General features: G+C 43.3%; 1 protein-coding gene across 3 annotated transcripts in view; it reads left to right on the forward strand.

The window, feature by feature from the left end:
- LOC137377682 (ecto-NOX disulfide-thiol exchanger 2-like) overlaps window positions 1-18,551 on the forward strand; it is a 300,072-nt gene that overhangs the window by 216,936 nt on the left and 64,585 nt on the right. For all 3 annotated transcript variants that reach the window (XM_068047599.1, XM_068047601.1, XM_068047600.1), the window contains one exon: window positions 8,725-8,937. In XM_068047599.1, coding sequence (XP_067903700.1) covers window positions 8,725-8,937 — 213 coding nt within the window. The remainder of the gene's footprint in view (window positions 1-8,724; window positions 8,938-18,551) is intronic.

Raw genomic sequence — 18,551 nt, forward strand, 5'->3', positions numbered from 1 at the left:
TCACTGAAAGCTAGCATGCAGGTGCAGCAAGCAATTGGGAAGGCTAATGGTATGTTAACCTTTATTGCAGGAGGACTTAAGTACAGGAGTAGTGAAGTTTTGCTTCAATTGTATAGCACCTTGGTTAGACTGCACATGGAGTACTGTGTGCAGTGTTGGTCCCCTTACTTCAGGAAGGATATTATTGCCATAGCATGAGTGCAACGAAAGTTCACCAGACTTGTTCACGGGATGGCGGGACTGTCCTATCCAGAGTGATTGGGGAAACTGGGCATGTATTGCCTAGCGTTTCGAAGAATGAGAGGTGATCTCATTGAAACCTACAAAATACTTAAAGGGATAGACAGGGTAGACAGCTAAGGTGTTTCCCCTAGTTGGGGAGTCTAGAACCTGGGGACATAATTTCAAAATAAGGGGGCAGCCACTTAGGACAGAGATGAGGAGAAATTTCTTTACTCAGAGGGTTGTAAATCTTTGGAATTCTGTACCCCAGAGGGCTATGGAAGCTCAGTCATTGAGTATGTTTAAAGCAGAGATTGACAGATTTCTAAATACAAATGACATAACGGGATATGAGAATAGTGTGGGACAAAGGCATTGAAGTGGATGATCAGAGTTAACGAAGTGAGTGTTGGTCCTATAGAAAGTGAGTCTGGGGAATAAATAATGGATAATAAGGAGATGGCAAATGAATTGAACAGATATTTTGCATCGGTCTTCGCAATTGAGGATACAAATACCATCCCAGTGTTAGCTGTAAGTCAGGAAATAGAAGGGAGGGAGGAACTCAAGAAAATTGCAATCACCAGGGAAGTGGTACTGAACAAATTGTTAGAGCTGCGGGCTGACAGGTCGCCGGGACCTGATGGACTTCATCCTCGGGTGTTACAAGAAGTGGCTAGTGAGATAGTTGATGCATCAGTTTTAATTTTCCAAAATTCCCTAGATTCGGGGAAGGTTCTGTTCGATTGGAAAATAGCGACTGTAAATCCTTTATGCAAAAAGGGAGGGAGACAGAAATCAGGAAACTATAGACCAGTTAGCTTAACATCTGTCTTAGGGAATATGTTAGAAGCTATTATTAAAGACGTTATCGTAGGGTATTTAGAAAAATTGAAGGTGATCAGGCAGAGTCAACATGGTTTTGTGAAAGGGAAATCATGTGTAACCAATTTATTGGAGTTCTTTGAGGGAGTTACATCTGCTGTGGATAAAGGGAAACCGGGGGATGTATTGTACTTAGATTTCCAGAAGGTATTTGATAAGGTGCCACATCAAAGGTTATTGCAGAAAATAAAAGCTTATGGTGCTAGGGGTAAACATATTGGTGTGGATAGAGGATTGACGAGCTAACAGGAAACAGAAAGTAGGCATAAATGGGTCATTTTCTGGTTGGCAAGATGTAACGAATGGTGTGCCACAGGGATCTGTGCAGGGACCTCAACTTTTTACAATTTATATGTGACTTAGATGAAGGGACCAAAGGTATGGTTGCTAAATTTGCTGATGACACAAAGATAGTTTAGTTTAGTTTTGAGATACAGCACTGAAACAGGCCCTTCGGCCCACCGAGTCTGTGCCGACCATCAACCACGCATTTATACTAATCCTACACTAATTCCATATTCCTACCACATCCCCACCTATCCCTATATTTCCCTACCACCTACCTATAGGGGCAATTTCTAATGGCCAATTTACCTATCAACCTGCAAGTCTTTTGGCGTGTGGGAGGAAACCGGAGCACCCGGAGGAAACCCACGCAGACACAGGGAGAACTTGCAAACTCCACACAGGCAGTACCCAGAATTGAACCCGGGTCGCTGGAGCTGTGAGGCTGCGGTGCTAACCACTGCGCCACTGGTTGGAAAGTAACTGGTGAAGAAGGCAACAAAGGAATATAGATAGGTTAAGTGAGTGGGCAAAGACCTGGAAAATGGAGTATAATGTGGGAAATTGTCCACTTTGGCAGGAAAAATAACAAAGAAGCATATTATCTAAATGGTGAGAGATTGCGGAGCTCTGAGATGCAGAGGGATCTGGGTGTCCTAGTGCATGAATCGCAAACGGTTGGTATGCAGGTACATCACATCATTAGGAAAGCTAATCGAATGTTATTGATTATCTCGAGGGGAATTGAATACAAAAGTAGGGAGGTGATGCTTCAGCTATACAGGGCATTGGTGAGACCACATCTGGAGTACTGTGTACAGTACTGGTTTCCTTATTTAAGAAAGGATGTAAATGCATTGGAGGCAGTACAGAGAAGGTTTACTAGACTAATATTTTGAATGGGTGGGTTGTCTTATGAGGAAAGATTGAACAGGCTAGGCTTGTATGTGTTGGAATTTAGAAGAGTAAGAGATGACTTGATTGAAACATATAAGATCCTGAGGGGTCTTGACAGGGTGGATGTGGAAAGTATGTTTCCCCTTGTGAGAGAATCTAGAACTAGCTGTCACTGTTTAAAAATAAGGGGCCGCCCATTTAAGACAGAGATGAGGAGAAATTTTTTCTCTGAGGGTCATGAGTCTTTGGAATTCTCTTCCTCAAAAGGTGGTGGAAGCAGACTGTTTGAATATTTTTAAAGCAGCGGGGGATAGATTCTTGATAAGCAAGCGGTGGAAGGTTATCGGGGGTCGGTGGAAATTTTTTTTTTATTCATTCATGGGATGTGAGCGACGCTGGCCAGGCCAGCATTTTTTGCCCATCCCTAATTGCCTTTGAGAAGGTGGTGGTGAGCTGCCTTCTTGAACCGCTGCAGTCCATTTGGGGTAGGTCTACCCACAGTGCTGTTAGGAAGGGAGTTCCAGGATTTTGACCCAGCGACAGTGAAGGAACGGCGATGTAGTTCCAAGTCAGAATGGTGTGTGACTTGGAGGGGAACTTGCAGGTGGTGGTGTTCCCATGCATTTGCTGCCCTTGTCATTCTAGTTGGTAGAGGTCGTGGTTTTGGAAGGTGCTGCTAAGGAGCCTTGGTGCGTTGCTGCAGTGCATCTTGTAGATGGTACACACTGCTGCCACTGTGCGTCGGTGGTGGAGGGAGTGAATGTTTGTAGATGGGGTACCAATCAAGCGGGCTGCTTTGTCCTGGATGGTGTCGAGCTTCTTGAGTGTTGTTGGAGCTGCACCCATCCAGGCAAGTGGCGAGTATTCCATCACACTCCTGACTTGTGCCTTGTAGATGGTGGACAGGGTTTGGGGAGTCAGGAGGTGAGTTACTCGCCTCAGGATTCCTCGCCTCTGACCTGCTCTTGTAGCCACGGTATTTATATGGCTACTCCAGTTCAGCTTCTGGTCAATGGTAGCCCCTAGGATGTTGATAGTGGGGGATTCAGCAATGGTAATGCTGTTGAATGTCAAGGGAAGATGGTTAGATTCTCTCTTGTTGGAGATGGTCATTGCCTGGCACTTGTGTGGCGCAAATGTTTCTCGCGAATGTGGAGTAATCAGTTCAGCCATGAACTTAATGAATGGTGAAGCAGGCTCGAACGGCCGAGTGGCCGACTCCTGCTCCAAATTCGTGTGTTCGTATCAACCATGATTCTATTGAATGGCGGGGCAGGCTCGATGGGCTGAATGGCCTACTCCTGCTCCTATGTTCCTATGAAAAGGTGCAACATAAAAGGTTAAAATACAAGCAAAATACTGCGGATGCTGGAAATCTGAAATAAAAACAAGAAATGCTGGAACCACTCAGCAGGTCTGGCAGCATCTGTGGGAAGAGAAGCAGAGTTAACGTTTCAGGTCAGTGACCCTTCTTCGGAACTGGCAAATATTAGAAATGTCAAAGGTTATAAGCAAGTGAGCCGGAGGTGGGGCAAGAGATAACAAAGGAGACGGTGTAGATTGGACAAGGCCACGTAGCTGACCAAGAGGTCATGGAGCAAAGGCAAACAATATGTTAATGGTGTGTTGAAAGACAAAGCATTAGTACAGATAGGGTGTTAACGAACTGAAGATTGAACAGCAGCAAGTACAAACATGAAAAAAAAACACTGGGTAAGCAAACTGAACAAACTACAATGAAATGAAATAAACAATAGAAAAAAAATTGTAAAAAATGTAAAGAAGAAAAAATAACTAAAAATAAAAGTAAAATGGGGGGCCCATCATGCTCTGAAATTATTGAACTCAATGTTCAGTCCGGCAGGCTGTAGTGTGCCTAATCAGAAAATGAGATGCTGTTCCTCGAGCTTGCGTTGATGTTCAGCAAGCCCAAGATAGAGATGTGAGCATGAGAGCAGGGGGGAGTGTTGAAATGGCAAGCAAGAAAGACAGACTTGCATTTATATCGCACTTTTCATGACCACCAGCCATCTCGAAGAACTTTACAACCAATTAAGTACTTTTTGAGGTGTAGTGGTTGTTGTAATGTAGGAAACGCAGCAGCCAATTTGCATGCAGCAAACTCCCACAAACAGCAATGTGGTAACTCAGATAATCTGCTTTTGTGATGTTGGTTGAGGGATAAGAATATAGGCCAGGAAACCGGGAATAACTCCCCTGCTCTTCGAAATAGTGCCATGGGATCTTTTACAAACTGTAACTACTGGAATGCCACAGGATCTGTGCTGCCACCTCAAATGTTCACAATCTATATTAATGGCTTGGATGAAGGGGCCAAGGGTATTGTAGCCAAATTTGCTGACGGTACAAAGATAGGTGGGAAAGCAAGTTGTGAGGACAATTTGCAAAGTGATCTAGATAGGTTAAGCGAGTGGGCAAAAATTTGGCAGATGGAGTATAATGTGGGAAACTGAGAGGTTATCCACTTTGATGGGAAGAATAGAAAAACAAAACATGATTTAAATGGAGCGAGAGAACAGAATGCAGTGGTGCAGAGGAATCTGGGTTCTTTCTACATGAAGCGCCAAAAATTAGCATGCAGGTACAGCAAGCAATTAGAAAGGCAAATGAAATATTGGCCTTTATTGCAAGGGGGATGAAGTATAAAAGTAGGGACGTCTTGCTGTAGCTGTATAGGGTATTGATAAAATCACACCTTGAGTACTGCATACAGTTTTGATCTCCTTATTTAAGGAGGGGTATACGCATCAGAGACAGTTCTAAGAAGGGTTCACTAGGTTGATTCCTGGGATGAAAGGGTTGTTTTATGAGGAAAGGTTTAACAGGTTGGCCTTGTACTCATTGGAATTTACAAGATTATATGGAAACACACAGAACTTTGAGGGAACATGACAGGGCAGGTGCTGAGAGGATGTTTCCCCCCACAGAATGTATATTATGGGGCATCGTTTCAGAATAAGGGATCAGCCGTTTAAGACAGAGATGTGGAGGAATTTCTTCTCTGAGGGTCGTGAATCTCTAGCTTTCTCTACCCAGAGAGCTGTGGAGGATGTGTCATTGAATATATTCAAGGATGGCTTAGATCGATTCTTGAACTATAGGGGAGTCAAGGGTTATGGGGAACAGGCAAAAAAGTGGAGTTGAGGCCAAGATCAGATCAGTCATGATCTTATTGAATGGCAGAATAGTTTTGAAGGGCCGAGTGGCCTACTCCTGCTCCTGTTTCTTGTGTTCTTAGCAGCTAACAACAAGCTCATGGTAACAGAAAATGCTGAAAAACTCAGCAGTTTGGGCAGCATCTGTGCAGAGAGAAGCTAAATTAATGTTTAACCTTTCGTCAGAACTGGAAAAGATTAGCGATGTGACAGGTTTTAAGCAAGTGTAGAGACAGGGAATGGGTGGGGAGGAGAAAAGAAAGGAGGTATATTACAGGATGGAAGGCTGAAGAGATTAAATGCCAAAGGGATAATGGTGAAAGGCAAAAGGAGATAGTAACAGGGCAAGTAAAAAAGTAACTATGTGTCTAAAGGAAGTGTAAATGAGAGTGGCAGAATCAGCACCAATGGCTGGAAAAAATGGGGGCAGATGTTATGATGAGATTTCTTAACTCAATGTTGAGTTCAGGAGGCTGTAAAGTGCCTAATTGTTAGATGAGGTGCTGTTCTTCAGACTTGCTTTGAGTTCATTGGAACAGCGTAGGAGGTCAAAGTCAGAGTAGAGAATTAAAATAACAGGCGACTGAAAGCTTGTGGACTGAAGCACTCACCCAATGTAGAGGATGTATTATCATGAGTATGAAGCATGTTATACTAAATTGAAAGAAGCACATGTAAATAGATGCTGGAAAGAGTGTTCAGGGCCCTGGATGGTGGGAAGAGAGCAGGTAAAAGGGCAAGTGTTGCATCTCTTGAGCTGACAAGTGAAGGGGAGGAGTTGGGAGTGATTGAGTAGTCGGCCAGCGTATCATGGAGGGAGCGCTGCTTCAGAAAATTGAAAGGGGAGGGTAAGATGTATTTGTTGGTGGCGTCACGTTGGAGGTGGCAGAAATGGTGAAGGATGATCTGTTGAATGTGAGGCTGGTGGGGTGGAAGGTGAGAGCAAGGGGAACCTTCTTGAGGTTCTGGGAGGGAAGAGAAGGTGCGAGAGCAGAAGTGCAGAGAATAGAACAGATACAGTTGAAGGCCCTGTCAGCCATGGTTGGAGGGAGGTCCTCAGTTGAGGCAAATGGAAAACATATCAGAAGCACTGGTATGTAAGGTGGCATCATCGGAGCAGATGAAGCAAACACTGAGAAACTGGAAGAATGGAATAGAACCCTTACAGGAAGTGGAGTGAAAGGAATTGTCGTCAAGATCACTGTGGGAGTCAGTGAGCTTGTGAGTAGATAATTGGTTGATAGCCTGCCTCCAGAATTGGAGACAGAGAAGTTGAGGATTGGAAGGGCAGAGTCAGAAGTGTGAAGCCAAGGGAAGGATGGAATTTGGGATCAAAGTTGATTAAACGTTCCAGTTCAGGGCGGCAGTGAGAAAACACACCGCAAGTCATTCTTCTTCTTTGGGCTCCTTGTCTCGAGAGACAATGGGTAAGCGCCTAGAGGTGGTCAGTGGATTGTGGAGCAGCGCCTGGAGTGGCTATAAAGGCCACTTCTAGAGTGACTGACTCTTGCACAGGCGCTGCAGATAAAATTGGTTGTCAGGACATTTACACAGTTGACTCTCTCCTTGCGCTTCTGTCTTTTTTCCTGCCAACTGCTAAGTCTCTTCGACTCGCCACTCTTTAGCTCCGCCTTTATGGCTGTCCACCAGCTCTGACGATCACTTGCAACTGACTCCCACGACTTGTGGTCAGTGTCACAGGACTTCATGTCATGTTTGCAGACGTCTTTAAAGCGGAGACATGGACAGCCTTTGGGTCTGATGCCATTGATGAGCTCGTTGTACAATATGTCCTTGGGGATCCTGCCATCTTCCATGCGGCTCACATGGCCGAGCCATCTCAAGCGCCGCTGGCTCAGTAGGTGTATATGGTGGGGATGTTGGCCGCCTCGAGGACTTCTGCAGTGGAGATACGGTCCTGTCACCTGATGCCAAGGATTCTCCGGAGGTGGCGAAGATGGAATGAATTGAGACGTCGCTCTTGGCTGACATACATTGTCCAGGCCTCGCTGCCATAGAGCAAGGTCCTGAGGACACAGGCTTGAAACACTCGGACTTTTGTGTTCCGTGTCAGTGCACCATTTTCCCACACCCTCTTGGCCAGCAGACGCCTTTCCCATGCGCTTGTTGATTTCTGCATAGAGACCGCATGACCGCAAGTCATTAATGTACCGAAAAGAGATGTGGAAGGGGACCTGAGGCAGACTAGAACAAAGAATGTTCCAAATATACCACTAAAAGGCAGGCATAGCTTGTACCCATAGAGGTTCCCATCGCAACACCTTTTAATTGGAAAAAGTGAGTGGAGTCAAAGGAGAAATAAAAACAGGAAATGCTGGAAATACTCCGCAGATCAGGCAGCGTCTGTGGAGAGAGAAACAGAGTTAACATTTCAAGTCAATGACCTTTCATCAGAATTATGTTATTCATTCTGTTTTTAAAGACATTTATAGAAATTGTCAATTTAAAGCAGACACTTACAATTGAGTCCAGAACAAGGGTGGGTGAAACACCACTGGAAGCACCAGAAGCTTAAATCTCAGAGAAGGATTAGGCATGTATTGTGGAATGGGAGATGGAACAACCATTTAACCTTAATTAAGGGAGATAGCTGGATAGCAAGTTTGGAGTGCAGCAAACTCTCTACATTCGAAAGACTGGAAGGCATTGATACATTAGCGAGCATCTGCATGAAAGATGCAGATCTCTTTAAACTGAGTGGCCAAAGCACTCCCAGGCCGACATACAGCAGTATAGTGGTTAATGCTTTGGACTAGTTTGAATCTGACTGTGGTAAGTTGTGACATCAAACACAATAAATAGTTATTTGAGGGCTAGCACCACAATTAAGTATTACCATGAAAACAGTGCATTGTATACAAGTCCAACTGATTCTCTAATATCATTCACTGAAGGTTACCTGTCAGCCCTACTCTGTCTAGCCTACACATGACTCCAATTCCACGCAACATGGTTGACTATCGCATATCAAGCCATTCAGTTATAATAACTACTAAGCAAAAAGATAGCCTAGCAACACCTTCTCAGAGCATCTAGGGATGCAGCTTTGCTAGCGTTGCCCACATCCTGATAACAAGTGTTTTCAAAAAAATTGTTTTAAAATATTCCAGCACCAAGTCAGATGAAGGACAGAGAGCATTTGGCATTCAAGTATTCTATTTGGATTGATTTTGAACTGTTAAATCTTGTTTCTTTCTTTTCTTTGACATACATTTGAATATCAATCTCTTTCTTGTAGATGATGCAAAATTCTCTGAAGCTGTCCAGATCCTTTATACCTGGCTAGAACGAGGTGAAGTGAACCGTCGATCAGCAAACATCTTCTACTCCATGATCCAGTCAGCTAATAGCCATATTCGAAGGCTGATGAATGAAAAAATTCTGCATCAAAAAGAAATGGAGGAAGCCAAAGAGAAGTTTAAGAATGCTCTCTCAGGGATTCTGATTCAATGTGAGTAATAGCTTCGTTCTTCAACACTTGAAATGGCCATCATAGATAACACAAACACATTCCACCTTTTATCACTCATGCATACCGTAATAACTGTGTGATTTTCCTCATGTCGCTTTTGCTTCTTTTAAAAAATTACTTTAAATCTCTGTCCTCTCGTTCTTGATCCTTTCACGAGTGGGAACAGAGTCTCTCTATCTACTCTGTGCAGACTCCTCATGATTTTGAATACTCTATCAAATCTCCTCTCAGCCTTCTCTTCAAGGAAAACAGTCCCAACTTCTCCAATCTTCATAACTGAAGTTCCTAAGGAATAATGGGCAGATACTCGCTAATTGGCAGAATGTGACTAGTGGTGTCCAGTAAGGATCTGTGTTGGGCCTCAATGATTCTTTATGTTCATTAATGACTTGGATAATAGGTTAGAAAGCCACATATCCAAATTTGCAAGTTACACAAAGATATTGTTAGTGTAGATGAAAAAGTAAAATTACCAAGAGATATTGATGGATTAAGTGAATGGGTTTCAATGTAGGCAAATGTAAAGTCATTCACTTTTGGCCTAAAAGAATAGAACAGGGTAATTTCTAAATGGTGACAATCTAGAAACTGTTGAGGTCCAGAGATACTGTGTACAGGTACACAGATCATTACAATGTCTCAAAGAGGTTAAGAAAATAATCAAAAAGTCTAATGGAATGCTGGCCTTTATATCTAGAAGAATAGAATACTAGAGGGTAGAAGTCATGCTTCAGCTACACAAAACCCTGGTCAGACCACACCAGGAGTCCTGCGCACCACACTTTAGGAAGGATATATTGGCCTTGGAGGAAGTGCAGCATAGATTTACTAGAATGATAACTGCACTCCAAGGGTTAAGTCATGGTTGTCCAACATATGGCCCACGGGATAGGATTCGGCCTGCCAAAGGTTTCCATCCGGCCCGCAGATGTAACTGGTACTGGGCCGTTCATCATGCTCGCCAGGGGTCGACAATGTGTCCATGGTTAAAAAAAAAAATTAAGGTCCGTGACTGGTCATTTCAGAGATGAGAAACTTCCCATTGGCTCCCTCTTCCAGACTGGCTTTGAAAGAAAAAATCGCAAAGTCAGGTTCACAGCTGACGGGTGCTGGGAGCGGGAACTGAGGTTTCCGAACTGCAGGCAGATTCTGGGTTTTTCAGTGGGCTTTAAAAAAAAAGACGGAACCCACCGGGAAAACCCGAATCTGCCCAAGTTTGGAAACCCCATTTCCAGCTGTCAGCGCCTGTCAGCTGTGAACCTGACATTGTGAATTAAAAAAGAAAAATTACCAACCACAAAACTGCTCTGCTGAGAGTTCCCGCTCTCTGTAACTGTCAGACAGAGAGTGGGGAGGGACAGGGAGGGAGAGTGGGGAGGGACAGGGAGGGAGAGTGGGGAGGGACACAGGGAGGGGGAAGGAGAGGGATGTGGCGGCGGGGAGGGGAGGGGGGTGAGGTGGCAGGGAGAGAGGGGGGAATAGGGAGGGGTGGGGGAGAGAGATATAGAGAGGGAGGGACGGATAGGAGTGAAGGGAGAGAGGGAGGGACAGGAGGAAGGGAGAGAGAGAGAAGGGGGCACGGGGTGGCAGTGATTGGGCAGGAAAACACAGAGAGGGGTCACAGGGAGAGGGAGAGAGCATGATCAAGATCACTCCTGACAGATAGACATCTATCCAATATACTCTGCATCGCTACAAGAAGTGTGCAGGAAAACATTAACTACTTATGCAAGCAAAATACCGGGTATCTCACTAAATCAGTGTCCAACATAGTGAAGAGAAAGTAAATCAATAAATTTGTCATTTTTTTTAAGGCTTCTTCACAAAATGCACATTTGTTGTTTTGATTAATGGTAAGATAAATTTTAATGCCGTTCTCTTTCCAAAGCTGTCTCACCAGACCCACATTTAAGACAAAAATTGTAATGTGACCCCCCCACCCCCTCCCCATGCTTCAAGGTTGGACACCCATGGGTTAAGCTATGAGGAGAGATAAACAAGCTAAGGTTGTATTCCCTGGAATTTAGAAGGTTAAGGTTTGCTTTTATCTGAGTTTTCAAGCTCTTAAGGGGAACAGCTAGGGACAATTGGGAGAAAATATTTCTGCTAGTTGGGGCCATTGTCTAAAAGTTAGAGTCCGACCTTTCAGGAGTGCAATTAGGAAATGCTTCATGCAAAGGGTTGTCGAAGTTTAGAACTTTCTTCCGCAAACGACAATTGATATTCCATCAGTTTGTTTAAAACTGAAAATAATAAACTTTCGATAGTCAAAGTTATTGAGGGATGTGGGGTAAAGGCAAGTAAATGGATTCATGTCACAGATCTGCCATGATCTCATTGAATGGTGGAACAGGCTTGCAGGGCTAAATGGCCTACTCCTGTTCCTATGTTGCTATGCTTACAAAGATGCCCAAAAAACAAAAGGTATAGAGTAATCTGGAAATATGAAGCAAGTCAGCCTTGTAAAAATGTGTTTAGGTGTTCTTCATGCACTGTAGCCTAAAATGTCACTTGATCTATCATGCTCCAGATACCAAAAAATTCTTGAGTTGGCCACTGAGATGTTTGCAGAAGCTTTCTGCCATGCTCTCTGCATGGAGAAAATTATATCAAAACCCACACAGTGCCATTCTGCCTCTTTTTATGCAGCTTCTAAGTATGTAGGAGGTTGCATTAGGAAGGAAGCATCATAGAGAAATTATATTGATTTATGTGGTTCCTCCATACCCAATCAGTATCTAGAATTAGTTCTGAAAGCGTATCTCAGTCCTCCTTTTCACTGGCAACAGTTTTCACTTGTTAACTTATAGAAAATTTGTAGTCATTATGCCTAATTGGTCTTTTCACATCTAAATATGTACTCTTTGCATAGTCTTTTTGAGGTTTAATGAAAATTTAGTTTTGAAGTTTGTTTTTAAGTTTACTTTGTCAAGTTTTCCAATTCCACAAACCTGCTGTTGGGTTTCAATTGATAATTGGCCATGATTTGTGACACTTTGATTATCCCTACCCCTTATCAGTGATGATGTCTAGGCTTATGGTATGGTTCCTTCACAGTCCACAAAATGGATTAACATTTTGTCAGGCAAACCGCGACCTGCCAAGACTGAGGCACACATTATTTTGCCACATGAACAGAAACTTAAAATCGCAAGCCCTGAGTGGAAGGACATTTGTGTAATACCAGGCAATGTTGAAACAATGGGGGCCCCAGCAGTTGCTTCCCAATACACAGAAGTGGTCAGACCAGTTTTAGCCACATGACTATGGCTGTTGCAGAGAAGTTGCACTTCCCACAAAGGATTTTTGAAGAGACTGTTCCATATAAGGAGCTCATCACATGACTAGCCTGCTGGGCAACTTGAGAATTTTTTTAAAAATTAGAACTTCTAGACATAAGGATTTGAGGCAGAACGCCTGGAACTGAAGCAAGAACATCTCTCCTGCCTACCTGCTTGCCTGTCTGCCTGTTCATTTCTCAGGGAATTGAAACCATTGAAAACACATGAAACTCAAAGAAAGAAGGGTTTGCCACATGAACAGAGTTTTAAGATGATTACTGGGCCCCAACGAATCGCAAGACCATATCTACAGCGAGCTTGAGACACAATAACAAGATATTGACTCAAACTGGTCTACTTATCGTTTCTTCTCTTTTCTATTCCTATCTGCATGTTTATATCGCGTGTTCATGCTAGCGTGAGCGCGTCGTATATCCGTAGGCATGCACAGTATTAAAGTTTGAGTTTTAAGGTTTAGTAAATTTCCCTTTCTGCTTTAAACCAAAGAAAGCCTGTTTGTGCTCAGTTATTGCCTGATAATTGGAAACTGTGAACAAGGAATCACCAAGGGGGAACTCAAAATGCAGTGTGTTTAAAATTAAACCCTGTTAAATAAGACCAGGTAAAGACAGCAGGAGACCCCTAGACACATTGCTCACCTGGTCATGACAATTTCCTATTAACACATGATTTCCAAAATTCAGCACCATGTACCAAACTCAAATATACTGGAAAACAATGCTCCAGATCTATACAATTACTCAATATTCAGCAGAGATCTCGATTGTCGATGTATCTATGAAGAACAACTTCAACTCGACAAGTTAGGGTAATTCTAACAAATAGAATAGCACAGGTTGAGTCAACCCTTCTGTCAGGCGCTCTTTTAAAAAATGGACCTTTCAAAGAGTGAACAATATGTTCCAAAATGACCGCTAAAGGAAAAGGACTTGGCCTTAGTATATTCAAACGGTCTGCCAGGGACAAAGGAATAGCTTCAAAGCTAAGAGGAGTCAATTGCACCCATCCGAACCCCTCCTGAAATATTCCTGAATTGAATGGGTTCCTCTGAAACAAAGAAGATGTGAATTAGCCATATCCTCAGCCATTGTTGATCACTGCAGGGAAGAAAATACCTGTCTTTCCAGCAGAGATGAGATGTAGCACATCTTTACCTTAAAAAGCCTGGCAGAGGTGGGCCGGTCGGAGGGGAGTGGGGAAGAGAGAGAAAGACATCCAGAAAGCAGCATCCAGGAAGCTTGTTTCCAGCAAACCAGAAGGGACGCACCCTGCTGTAGAATTCTACATTTACATTTTATACAGTAGTGAACTGGAAGTGATCCACTGTCTTTAACTGAATTTTCAACCAAGAGAGAAATCTGTAATTAACTCAGGCCTGCAACCAACAAGAAATTGACTTCCAAGAGAACTCAGCAGGTTTACCGTGACCACCACCCCCGAAACCTATCGCTTTCCCCCCCCCACACTTATAATCGCTTACCCCTTTTTCCTCTCTTTCTGTCTCTTGTCATAGAGAGATAGAGACATACAGCACCAAAACAGGCCCTTCGGCCCAACGAGTCCGCGCCAACCATCAATCACCCATTTATACTAATCCTACATTAATCCCATTTTCCCCCTCACGTCCCCACCTTCCCTCAATTCTCCTACCACCTACCTACACTGGGGCAATTTTTTTTTTACAATGGCCAATTTACCTATCAACCTGCAAGTCTTTGGCATGTGGGAGGAAACCGGAGCACCCGGAGGAAACCCACGCTGTCACAGGGAGAACTTGCAAACTCCGCACAGGCAGTACCCAGAACCGAACCCGGGTCGCTGGAGCTGTGAGGCTGCGGTATGTGTGTATGTATATATTATATATATTATTTATATATGTGATCAAATGCATGAGTGGATGTGGTTGCAACAATTTTGGGTTAAGCCATATTGCTTGACAAATAATTGAATTTCTGTTTTAATTCTACAAGAAAACCTGTCGTCGGTTTACTTGATAAATAAAACACAAAGGGGATAAACCCGAGGAACAAAAAAACACTCGCATTGGACAGGTGGGAGTTGAACAGTGGGAACCACCCAAACCTCGTGGCGGTAACAAATTGGGGACTCAAAGCCAAGATCTGAACCACCAGGCAAATGAGAGATTTGGAAAACGGGTGGAAAATTAACCTCTAAAATTGAGAAAAAATAAACACAGGTTTTCTTGTATTTTTCTGTTTTTTTCTTTACGATGTCAGAAACAAAAGAGATGGCCACATTTAATCCTGACGAGTTTGTAGAGCAGGGAGAGCTATCCCATGATAAGTTAAACAAGTTAAGTATTGAAGATTTAAAAGTCTTAGCTAAAAGATTAGCTTCACTTTCAGGCAAAAACCAAGAAAATTGAACGAGTGGAAAGTCTAGCTAACCATTTTAATTATCCCTGAACCAGAAGAAGACAGCATGGAATCTGAATCTGAGAAAGTAATCCCAGCTAAGACTCAATTGGAAAGGGGCCTTGCTATGTGAAAATTGGAATTACAAAAGGAAAAAGAGGAGTGTTTCAGCTTCAAAATGAAAGAGAGGAAAGAGTTTCAGTTGAAAAGAGAGGAAGTACATTTGCAGAGGGTTGAGTTACAATGGCTGCAAACTCAAAATGAGAATGCTGCCAACCACTCAAACCTTATACCCAAAAGTAGAGCAAAACTTTGATATACTGAGACACTCGACTCGTGCCAAAGTTTAATGAGGAGGCGATTGAGTCATTATTTATCTAATTTGAGAAATTAACTACCAGGCTAAAATGGCCGAAAGAATTTTGGACGCTCCTCTTACAAGGCGTGCTTGTGGATGGGGCTCCTGAAGCTTTTTCTCTGTTATCAGAAGAAAGTTCCTCCGACTATGAACAAACTAAAACTGCAATTCTAAATACATATGAGCTAGTACCTGAAGCGTACAGACAGAAATTCAGACACACCAGGAAAAGGCTTGCACAAACTTACATTAAATTTGAAAGAATTAAACATATGGCATTTGATCGCTGGGTGCGATCTCTCAAGCAAGAACCCTAATATGAAAATTTGAGAGAAGTGATGTTGCTGTAAGAACTTAAAAATAGCATCCTAGGTAGGATAAGCACCCATATTGAAGAACAGTTACAAAAATAAGAGAAGCAGCAAAAATGGACGACGATTGAGTTAATTCACAGATCCATAACTCGGAATAAATTTGGGTCTGGTAATTCTTCCTAGCTAGGGGGAGATGGCAGGGATGCAGAGCAAACAGAAATGGGCTCAAAAGAAAAGGAGAGTAGGGAAGGAAAACCTGATCAGTCTCCAACTTTTAAAAGAAGGAATTTAGGTAATAAACCAGTAAGAGTCTGCCTGACATGTTTCCAGTGTGGCAAATCTGGGCATGTCCAGGCAAACTTTTGGCATGCCAAAAAACCAACAGCAGGTGCTGCAGTAAACCAGTGTCTGTGGCTTTGAAAGTAGTAAGCCTGTGTTCTGTTATCACTCAAGAACAGAGCACATACCAGAATTTTTTTACACAAAGGAAAAATGACTCATTTTGTGTCCCAGGCATCAGGCAAGGAGATAACCATCCTCAGGGATATTGGTCGTTTTCAAACCCTACTAGCAGCCAAATTTACAGAACTGGCACCAGAAAGCAGAACAAATATCACGGTATTGGTAAAAGGGCTTGAACTAAATGGGTTCTTCTCAAACAAAGAAGGTGTGAAACACCATATCGCTGATCATGGTCAATCACTACAGGGAACAAAGTACCTGTCTTTCCAGTCGAGGCAAGTTGTAACACATCTCATAGAGTCTTAGAGTTATACAGCACAGAAACAGGCCCATCGTGTCTGAGCTGGCCATCAAGCACCTAACTATTTTAGTCCCATTTTCCAGCACTTGGCCCGTAGCCTTGTATGCTATGGCGTTTCAAGTGCTCATCTAAATACTTCTTAAATGTTGTGAGGGTTCCTGCCTCTATCACCACTTCAGGCAGTGTGTTCCAGATTCCAACCACCCTCTGGCTGAAAATGTTGTTCCTCAAATCCCCTCTGAACCTCTTGCCCCTTACCTTAAATCTATGCCTCCCTGGTTATTGACCCCCTCTGCTAAGGGAAAAAGTCTCTTCCTATCTAACCTATCAGTGCCCCTCATAATTTTGTATACTTCAATCATGTCCCCCCTCATCCTTCTCTGTTCCAAAGGAAAACAACCCTAGCCTTTTCAGTCTCTCTTCATAGCTGAAATGCTTCAGCCCAGGCAACATCCTGGTGAATCTCCTCTGCACCCTCTCCAGTGCAATTACATCCTTCCTATAGTGTGGTGCCCAGAACTGTACACCGTACTCCAGCTGTGGCCTAACTAGCGTTTTATACAGCTCCATCATAACCTCCCTGCTCTTATATTCTATGCCTTGGCTAATAAAGGCAAGTATCCCATATGCCTTCCTAACCACCTTATCTACCTGTGCTGCAGCCTTCAGTAATCTGTGGACAAGTACACCAAGGTCCATCTGACCTTCTGTACTTCCTAGGATCCTACCATCCATTGTATATTCCCTTGCCTTGTTGGTCCTCCCAAAATGCATCACCTCACACTTCTCAGGATTAAATTCCATTTGCCACTGCTCCGCCCATCTTACCAGCCCATCTATATCGTCCTGTAATCTAAGGCTTTCCTCCTCACTATTTACGACACCACCAATTTTTGTGTCATCTGCGAACTTACTTATCATACCTGCTATATTCACGTCTAAATCATTAATGTACACTACAAACAGCAAGGGTCCCAGCAATGATCCCTGTGGTACACCACTGGTCACAGGCCTCCATTCGCAGAAACAACCCTCAACCATCACCCTCTGTTTCCTGCTACCAAGCCAATTTTGGATCCAGTTTGCCAAATTGCCCTGGATCCCATGGGCTCTTACCTTCTTAACCAATCGCCCATGCGGGACCTTATCAAAAGCCTTACTAAAGTCCATGTAAACTACATCAACTGCTTTACCCTCATCTACACATCTATTCAGCTCCTCGAAAAATTAAATCTAGTTAGACACGATCTCCCCCTGACAAAGCCGTGCTGACTACCTCTGATTATTCCCTGCCTCTCCAAGTGGAGATTAATCCTGGCCCTCAGAATTTTTTCCAGTAGTTTCCCAACCACTGATGTTAAACTCTAACCTTAATCTCTACCTTAAAAAGCAGCCTTGGGTGGGGGGGAGGGGAGCTGCGAAAGAGCGAGCGAGGGAAACATCCAGAAAGCAGCATCCAAGAAGCTTGTTTCCAGCAAACCAGAAGGGACGCTCCCTGTTGTAGAATTCTACATCTACATTTTATACAGCAGTGAACTAGAAGTGATCCACTGTCTTCAACTGAACTTTCAACCAAGAGAGAAATCTATAATCACCTCAGGCCTGCAACCAACGAGAAATCGACTTCCAACAGAATAAAAACAAGTAACGCTGGAAATACTCAGCAGGTCTGGCAGCATCTGTGGAGAGAGAAGCAGAGTTAACGTTTCAGGTCAGTGACCCTTCTTCAGAACTGGAGTTCCGAAGAAGGGTCACAGACCTGAAACGTTAACTCTGCTTCTCTCTCCACAGATGCTGCCAGACCTGCTGAGTATTTCCAGCGTTTCTTGTTTTTATTTCAGATTTCCAGCATCCGCAGTATTTTGCTTTTATTCCAAGAGAATTAAGCAGGTTTATCCCCCCCCACCGAAACCTACACCCCCACTTATAATCGCTTACCCCTTTTTCCCCTCTATCTGTCTCTTTGTGTGTGCCGTGCACACAATCAAATGCGTGAGTGGATGCGGTTGCAACAATTTTGAGTTAAGGCGTATTGCTCCATAAATAATTGATTTTGTGTTTTAAACCTACAAGAAAACCTGTCGCTGTCTGTTTGTTTGACAAATAAAGCACAAAGGGGTTGAACCCTAATAACAAAACACACTTGCTGTGATCAGGTGGGAACAGTGGGAATCACCCAAATCTCAGCACATGGCCGTAACACCTCATTGACTTAGTAGGATGAGGAAGCAGTGCCTAGTCTCTTAAAGGCTGGCACAACTTCCTGTAACTTAAGCCAACTGCTTAAACTCAACATCATATTTTGACATCACTATTGGCTGTAGGCCTGAGGATAAAAGTAACAATGTTACCTAATTATAGCCTTAATGCAATGCAGGGTGCAGTTTTGTGTGCCTTCCAGTTCTCCGTGCATAAGAATAGTGGGAAATTAAAAATGGCAGAAATGAAATAGAATAAGTATATGTAGCGTTGTGCTTTGAG

Source organism: Heterodontus francisci, chromosome 15 (assembly GCF_036365525.1).
Source record: "Heterodontus francisci isolate sHetFra1 chromosome 15, sHetFra1.hap1, whole genome shotgun sequence".
In the NCBI taxonomy this organism is placed as follows: Eukaryota; Metazoa; Chordata; class Chondrichthyes; order Heterodontiformes; family Heterodontidae; genus Heterodontus; species Heterodontus francisci.